At 47.6% G+C, this 9,299-nt stretch overlaps 1 protein-coding gene across 1 annotated transcript in view; it reads right to left on the minus strand.

Moving 5' to 3' along the window:
- shkbp1 (SH3KBP1 binding protein 1) overlaps positions 1–8,893 on the minus strand; it is a 60,014-nt gene extending 51,121 nt beyond the window's left edge. The window contains exon 1 of the mRNA XM_041179443.1: positions 8,768–8,893. Within this exon, the coding sequence (XP_041035377.1) occupies positions 8,768–8,823 (56 nt within the window). The 5' untranslated portion in view covers positions 8,824–8,893. The remainder of the gene's footprint in view (positions 1–8,767) is intronic.
- Between the last annotated feature and the right edge of the window lie 406 nt (positions 8,894–9,299).

Consider the following 9,299-nt stretch of genomic DNA (forward strand, 5'->3'; position numbering starts at 1 on the left):
GGGTAATGCTCTGGGAACCCGGGTTCGATTCCCACCATGGCAGATGGTGGAATTTAAATTCAATAAAAACCAGGAATTAAAAGTCTAATGATGACTATGATGCCGATTCTTATAAAAATCCATCTGGTTCACTAATGCCCCTTAGGGAAAGAATCTGTCGTCCTTATCTGGTCTGGCCCACATATGACTCCAGATTCCAATGTGGTTGACTCTGAAATGGTCTAGCAAGGCCACTCAGTTGTAACAAACCGCTACAAAGTCACAAAAAAGGAATGAAACCGGACGGACCACCCGACATCGGAAATGACAACAGCAATCTCAGCCCTGTTGACCCTGCAAAGTCCTCCTTACAAACATCTGGGGGCTAGTGCTGAAATTGGGAGAGCTGTCTCACAGACTAGGCAAGCAGCAGCCTGACATCGTCATCCTGAATCAGTGCTCCTCCATGTTGAACATCACTTGAGGGTGGCAAGGGTGCAGAATGTACACTGAGTGAGGGACTTCAATGTCCATCACCAAGAGTGGCTCGGTAGCACCACGACTGACCGAGCTGGCCGAGTCCTAAAGGACATAGCTGCTAGTCTGGGTCTGCGACAAGTGGTAAAGGAACCAACAAGAGAGAAAAACATACTTGACCTCATCCTCACCAACCTGCCTGTCACAGATGCATCTGTCCATGACTGTGTCGATAGGAGTGACCACTGCACAGTCCTTGTGGAGATGAAGTCCTGCATTCACATTGAGGATACCCTCCATCGTGCTGTGTGGCACTGCCACTGTGCTGAATGGGATAGATTTTGAACAGATCTAGCAACTCAAGGCTGGGCATCCATAAGGTGCTGTGGGCCATCAGCAGCAGCAGAATTGTACTCGAGCACAATCTGTAACCTCATGGCCCAGCATATCCCCCAATCTACCATTACCATCAACCCAAGGGATCAACCCTGGTTTAATGAAGAGTGCAGGAGGACATGCCAGAGGCAGCACCAGGCATACCTAAAAATGAGGTGTCAACCTGGTGAAGCTACAACACAGGATTACTTTATGCTAAACAGCATAAGCAGCAAGTGATAGACAGAGCTAAGCAATCCCACAACCAATGGATCAGACCTAAGCTCTGCAGTCCTGCCACATCCGGTCGTGAATGGTGGTGGACAATTAAACCACTAGAGGAGGAGGCTCCACAAATATCCCCATCCTCAATGATGGAGGAACCCAGCACATCAGTGCAAAAGATAAGGCTGAAGCATTTACAACAATCTTCAGCCAGGAGTGCCAAGTGGATGATCCATCTTGGCCTCCTCCAGAGGTCCCCAGCATCACTGATGCCAGTCTTCAGTTAATTTGATTCACTCCACTTGATATCAAGAAGCGGCTGAAGGCACTGGATACTGCAAAGGCTATGGGCCCTGACAATATTCCAGCAATAGTACTGAAGACTTGTGCTCCAGTAATTGCAATGCTCCTAGCCAAGCTGTTCCAGTACAGCTACAACACTGGCATCTACCCGACTATGTGGAAAATTGCCCAGATATGTCCTGTATACAAAAAGCAGGACAAATCCAACCCGGTCAATTACTGCCCCATCAGTCTATTCTCGTTCATCAGTAAAGTAATGGAAGGGGTCATCAACAATGCTATCAAGTGGCACTTGCTTGGTATTACCTGCTCACTGATGCCCAGTTTGGGTACTGCCAGGGCCACTCAGCTCCTGACCTCATTACAGCCTTGGTTCAAACATGGACAAAAGAGCTGAGCTCCTGAGGTGGTGAGAGTGACTGCCCTTGACATCAAGGCAGCATTTGACTGAGTGTGGCATCAAGGAGTCCCAGCAAAACTGGAGTCAATGGGAATCAGGGGGAAAATTCTCCACTGGTTGGAGTCATACCTAGTACAAAGGAAGATGGTTGTGGTTGCTGGAGGTCAGTCATCTCAGCTCCAGGACATCACTGCAGGAGTTCCTCAGGGTAGTGTCCTCGGCCCAACCATCTTCAGCTGCTTCATCAATGACCTTCCTTCCACCCATTAGGTCAGAAGTGGGGATGTTCGCTGATGATTGCACAATGTTCAGTACCATTCGCCACTCCTCAGATACTGAAGCAGCCCATGTCCAAAGGCAGCAAGACCTGGACAATATCCAGCCTTGGGCTGACAAGTGGCAAATAACATTCATGCCACACAAGTGTCAGGCAATGATCATCTCCAACAAGAGAGAATCCAAACATCGCCCCATGATTTCAATGGCATTACCATCTCTGAATCCCTCAATATCAACATCCTGGGGGGTTACCATTGACCAGAAATTAAATTGGACTAGCCATTCCTACACCCCTAGCAATACTCCCTACTTGCCTGGATGAGTGCAGCTCCCACAACACTCAGGAAGCTGGACACCGTCCAGGACAAAGCAGCCTGCTGGAATGGCACCACATCCATAAACATTCACTCCCTCCACCACTGACGCACAGTAGCAGCAGTGAGTACTATCTACAAGATGCACTGCAGCGACGCACCAAGGCTCCTTAGACAGCACCTTACAAACCCATGACCACTACCACCTAGAACAAAGGCAGGAGATAGTTGGGAACACCACCACCTGGAAGTTCCCCTCCAAGCCACTCACCATCCTGACTTGGAAATATATCGCTGTTCCTTCACTGTCACTGGGTCAAAATCCTGGAACTCCCTCCCTAACAGCACTGTGGGTGTACCTACACCACATGGACTGCAGCGGCTCAAGAAGGCAGCTCACCACCACCTTCTCAAGGGCAACTAGTGATGGGCAATAAATGCTGGCCCAGCCAGTGAAGCCCACATCCCATGAATGAATAAAAATAAGGAACTGGAACAGCAGCAAGAGGGTGACAGGATAGGAAGAGACCAAGATGGTGATGGATCCAGTGCAGGCAAACTGGCTTCAGCTGTGTCTGAGAGAGAGGGAGAGGGCATGAGTGTGAGAGGGGGGAGGGAGACAGAGGGAGGGAGGGAGACTGTCCCTGGGCTGGGCTTTCAACTTTACAAACTACAGCTGGAACAACAAGAACCAAAGAGGAAAAAGTGAAATCCTTTCCAGTGGCTTTGCTTCTCTTTCATAATTTGTCCAATGAATGATTTTGGGAGTAAAGTTTTCATGAGAGAAAGGGCTAGAGGAAGATAGTGTATTCTGGGGGAACATCCAGATTTTTCTGTTCCCCTTAGATTCTTCTTTTAATGTTTCTGCTATTGAAGTGTCTGCTTGGAAACAAGCGTTTTTGGCTGTTGTTGTGCCTGTGTTTTCTTTTTAAAAGAAGCAGGTTTTCCTGTGTAAAAAGAGTAGGGATTCCAGTGGAGAGAGGGCGATGGACTGGACTGCAATGTCGGATTTTTGGCCACCTGCTCAGCACCAGAATCTCTTGTTTTTTTAATATCCTTTAATGGAAGTGGTGCATGAGTTTGCAAATCCCTGTAACTTAAATCTTTAGATCAAAGCAGCTCCTGAAAACCAAAAAGTAACCCCTAAAATCAAATAGTACTCCTTGAGAGGAAAAAAACATTTTGACTCCACACTCCCTGACCCAGGCTAAGGGAAGGGGCTGTAATCACACACTCCCTGACCCAGGCTAAGGGAGGGGGCTGTAATCACACACTCCCTGACCCAGGCTAAGGGAGGGGGCTGTAATCACACACTCCCTGACCCAGGCTAAGGGAGGGGGCTGTAATCACACACTCCCTGACCCAGGCTAAGGGAAGGGGCTGTAATCACACACTCCCTGACCCAGGCTAAGGGAGGGGGCTGTAATCACACACTCCCTGACCCAGGCTAAGGGAAGGGGCTGTAATCACACACTCCCTGACCCAGGCTAAGGGAGGGGGCTGTAATCACACACTCCCTGACCCAGGCTAAGGGAAGGGGCTGTAATCACACACTCCCTGACCCAGGCTAAGGGAAGGGGCTGTAATCACACAGTGCCTGACCCAGACTAAGGGAGGGGGCTGTAATCACACACTCCCTGACCCAGGCTAAGGGAAGGGGCTGTAATCACACACTCCATGACCCAGGCTAAGGGAAGGGGCTGTAATCACACACTCCCTGACCCAGGCTAAGGGAAGGGGCTGTAATCACACACTCCCTGACCCAGGCTAAGGGAGGGGGCTGTAATCACACACTGTCTCTCTCTGACTCAACTCCAACTAGCTCAGGTGTCCAAATGTTACCCTGTCACAAGGAACCCAGACTGGAACATTCCATCCTCTAAAGCCAGCAAATTATCATCTATTGGTGCCTTTGTTTCTCTTGAAGTTATTCAGATTTGAGGGACCTCGAATGTTAGAAGGAAGCAATTTTGAATGAGCTCAGGCATTACACAAATCATTGGGATTTTGGATTGAAGCTGCATTGCTCCTCCCTCTGATCCAGGTTACACAAACAGCAAACAAAAGCACTAGGTTTCCAACAGAACAGGAGGATCCCAGCTCTGTTGTAATGTTTTCAGCCAAAGAGAAGTTGGGACCACAATGATCTCAATGCCCACAGGATAGAGTGGGGAAATATTCAATCTGGATCTCTGCTTGTGTACTCTATAACTTTCTTTTAAAGCCTCCTCAACTGTCTCCAGCTCCAACATATTCCATATGGATTCCAACTGAAATTGCACCCTTCATGCTTCAGATCTACCAACGATTACAGGTGTCTCCAAGATATTCAGTGTTCCTCAGGTCACTGTTCTTGCCGTATCCTGTGATTCACACTCAACATCCTGTCCCACCACATCAGCCTTTTCAGCAGCATTGACTCGCTATTGCAAAGCTGTCCCATTCCAACCTTTCATTTAATGCTTCATCTCATCCAATGTTTTAACAAAAATTTCCAGAGCTTTCCACCCCTTCATTTTTTCTGACCCCCATCTCTCCTTCCAATCTCACACTTATCCTTATTTTCACTATCCCCTTTTCTGATCCTGAATGCTCAGCCCTCAAAGGCCTCAGCTTCAACCCCTTATCCCCACCTCAGTGAATGTTAAGCTCAACAGGAAACTGAGCTCTTCTTTTTCAATATCACCTACCTACACACTCACTTCTTTGGCCAGGAGTCTCCCCCTCAGTTAGCAAAACCTTTTCTCTCATCTTCAGAGTTTGTCTTCTGCCTAGACCCCTCCCTCTGGTCTCTTTCCAGATCTTTTCATTCAGAACTATCAGCGTGACATGGACTGTCTCCATTTTCCTGCTCCTCTTCTCACTCACGCGAACCCATCTTCCTCTGAAATTCCAGCACTCCATCCTTGTCATCAAACCGGTGACAATGGTGGGGCTGTTGTTTGATGAACAAGCCTCAGCCCATGGAACCGATTTCTCATTTTAACCCTTTTTTTCCCCTCCTGCTTGTCCAGTCTCTTCCCACCTACATCTGGGATTCTTCTGATAGCCTCCAGCACTTTAACAGTTTCCTGGCTCAAACTGTTGCTTTTTCACTAAAATGTCGAGTCCCTCTAGACCTCCACTCAGCAGGTTGTCCAATCACTTTTTCATCACCTTCCCCAACACCCGCTCTCCCAACACCCACTCTCCCAACACCCGCGCCCCCAACACCCGCGCCCCCAACACCCGCGCCCCCAACACCCGCGCCCCCAACACCCACTCTCCCAACACCCGCGCCCCCAACACCCGCGCCCCCAACACCCGCGCCCCCAACACCCGCTCTCCCAACACCCACTCTCCCAACACCCGCGCCCCCAACACCCGCGCCCCCAACACCCGCGCCCCCAACACCCGCGCCCCCAACACCCGCGCCCCCAACACCCGCTCTCCCAACACCCGCTCCCCCAACACCTTTCTATGAAAGCATAGGGATGCAGCACCTGCCCTCTTACTCTCACCATCCGAGGGGGCAAACACTTCTCCCAGATGAAACAGTGGTTTACTTGAGCTTTTTTTGATTTATTACGCTGTGCTCACTGCTCATGATATGGTCTCCTTTACACTTATGGTCTTCCCAACAAAGATTGAGTGACTGCTTTGCAAATTATCTCCATTCAGTTCAGAGGTGTCATTTTAAACCTTCATCCGACTCTTACACTGACCTCTGCACTCTCGGTTTCATGCTCCGCAGCAATAAATTTGCAGAACAGCACCTCATCATTTGATTGGGCACTTTAGAACCTCTGGACTCATTCAAAAGTTTCAGACAAAAGCCTTTGCTCCCAATTTATCACATGGAAGTTGCTAACAATGATTCAGCATTTTCACATTTACACTTCGCATACGACCACCTTTTGGTTCTTTACTTGCCTCATCTCCTTTTGTCTGATGCCATCCATCCCTTTTTAAATGTCCGATCTGACAGTCCCACGCTCCCTACCCCAGACAGTGCAGCACTCCCTCAGTGCTTTGGAGTGTCAGCCTAAGTTATGTGCTGAAATCCTGCAGTGATGCTGAACATAAACTCTGACTTAGGGATGAAAGTGTGGTTCCTCTCTCCTGCTTTGCACCCAGTCACAGACCTGCTCTCGTGTTCTTTCCTCCCCTGCTCCACTATGGTTAAAAGCTGTTACACCTTCAACATCTTCCAGTTCCGATGAAAGGTCATTTAAAGTTTCAGGTCAGTGTTTCTCTCTCCAAAGAAGCACCCAGACCATTGAATATTTCCAGCATTTTCTGTTCATATTTCAGATTTCCATCATCTGCAGTATTTAGCCTAATCCCTCCTCATGCTCACTATCAAATGAACCCTGCTTGCGACTGGGTGGGGGGTGAAATTGAATGAGGGTAAGATAGGCTTGGAGGTGATGCTTTCTTTGGTTGAATATTCTGCTTGCAATCACCATCGATGGTCACGGGTGGATAAAGTGGCAGGGGGCGGGCCACAGACTGCTGAACCCAGCCAGAATAAATACAATCTGTCACCAGGAACAGGTGAGGCCAGAGCAGGCCATCGTGGACTTCAGAGAGAGTCACAGTCACTGAAAATATCTCCTTAACTTATGAATTCTGCCAAGAACATCACTGAGCAGCAACTCCCTGTCCCCTCCACTATTCCCCCTCCCAGCAGAACTGCCCCCTCCACAATTTCACATGAGACCTGCAAAGCAATCTGTGAAAAATAAAAGAGACATTTATTCTTAACCTTGGATTAATGAAGGTGGCAAATATGGAAACCAAGTTTCATTCACTGAACTGTATATATTGTCCAGTGATCATGCGGTTGTCCCCCAGTCAGAGTTTATGTTCAGCCATCAGTGCAGGGTTTCAACACATCACCTAGGCTGACACTCCAAAGCGCTGAGGGAACACTGCACTGTCATGATGGCATTTTTTGGATGAAACATTAAATGGAGGCACCAGCTAACTCTCTTGGGTGGGTGTAAAAGGTACAACAGCATTATATCAAGGAAGAGTAGAGAAGCACTTCTGCAATCCTGGCCAATAATTATCACATAGCAATAAATTGCATATACATAGCACCTTTAATGTAATAAAAGATCCCAAAGCCCTTCATAGGGCTTTTTAAATCAACTATCACCCTGAGCTGGTAGTTAGGAAGGCAAATGCAATGTTGGCATTTATTTCTAGAGGACTAGAATATAAAAGCAGGGATGTGCTGCTGAGGCTTTATAAGGCCCTGGTCAGACACATTTAGAATATTGTGAGCAATTTTGGGTCCCGTGTCTCAGGAAGGATGTGCTGGCCCTGGAGAGGGTCCAGAGGAGGTTCACGAGAATGATCCCAGGAATGAAAGGCTTAACATATGAGGAACGTTTGAGGACTCTAGGTCTATACTTGATGGAGTTTAGAAGGATGAGGGGGGATCTGATTGAAACTTACAGAATGCTGAAAGGCCTGGATAGAGTGGATGTGGGGAGGATGTTTCCATTAGTAGGAGAGACTAGGACCCGAGGGCACAGCCTCAGAGTAAAGGGAAGACCTTTTAGAACAGAGATGAGGAGAAACTTCTTTAGCCAGAGAGTGGTGAATCTATGGAATTCATTGCCACCGAAGGCTGTGGAGGCCAGGTCATTGAGTGTATTTAAGACCGAGATAGATAGGTTCTTGATTGGTAAGGGGATCAAAGGTTACGGGGCGAAGGTGGGAGAATGGGGTTGAGAAATTTATCAGCCATGATTGAATGGCGGAGCAGACTCGATGGGCCGAATGGCCTAATTTCTGCTCCTGTGTCTTATGGATCCACATAGGGCAGATGACCAAGCTTGGACAGAAAGGTAGGTTTGAAAGGAACTTTTTGGAGGAGACACTCCTTAAAATCTCTCTCTTTGACCGAGCTTTGGGTCATCAGATGCAATATCTACTTATGTGGCTTGGTGTCATATTTTGTTTCCTAACTACAAATATAAGTTGTTTTTGTTGCAAGAGACAGGGGTTTATGGAGGGAATTGCTGCATCTCAACCAACATCACTAAAAAAATTAACTGATCATTTCTCACAACGCCACTTAGCGGGATCTTGCTGTGTGTATATTAGCTGCAACATTTCCTGTATCGCCAAAGTGACCACACTTCAAAAGTGATTCATTGGCCGGAAAGCACTTTGGGACCTCCGGAAAGATGTTTTGCTGCTAACACAAGTGTAACTCCTTTTAGAAATTCAGTCAGAGCAATGCCACAAACTCTGCTGTTTAGCAGGAAGCCACTGAGCAGCGAATGGAAGGAACAGCTGCTGAATGCAGATGTTTGGAAGCAGTTCACATTTCGACAGCTCCCCAACCCGACCCAGAATCTGCGGCAGTGACAGTCTGCTCTGCGAGGGTTTGTCATGCAGCCCTCGCTGTTTCACTCACCTCTTCCCTCCCACATTAAGATGTATAATTTCTCCAGGTTGGGCTGAATTTGCCATCCTCACATCATCCCAGCAAACTCCGATCCAACTCCCCAACTTCCTCAAACTTTGTCTCCAAACAAATTCAGCAAACCCTGCCCTCAGCTGATTGGCTTGAACCTGGCCCAGTCATTCAACCTCATTGTTTGATTGGTCAGGTTAGATGTCATTTCAAACCTCTTCCTTGTTCCCGGGGTTCTTTGCAGCAGCTGCAATGTCCACATTTCCAGACACCTCCCCATGACTGAGAATTTCTTAAAGCAACAGGACACTGAGAATTCATTGTAAAAGCCTGAGAAAAGCAAACAGCTTGAATTCCAAAAGCATAAATTTTCTCAAAGGTATTCAAGACTACTTTCTAAAACAAAAACAAAAATAGCTGGAAAAACCCTATAAAACAATGCGTTCTTCAATCAACAAGATACGTTCTGGAGATCATCTTAGATTCCATTTAAGATAAAAGCAAAAAAACTGTGGATTCTGGAAATCCAAAA

Source organism: Carcharodon carcharias, chromosome 34, assembly GCF_017639515.1.
Source record: "Carcharodon carcharias isolate sCarCar2 chromosome 34, sCarCar2.pri, whole genome shotgun sequence".
Classification (NCBI taxonomy): domain Eukaryota; kingdom Metazoa; phylum Chordata; class Chondrichthyes; order Lamniformes; family Lamnidae; genus Carcharodon; species Carcharodon carcharias.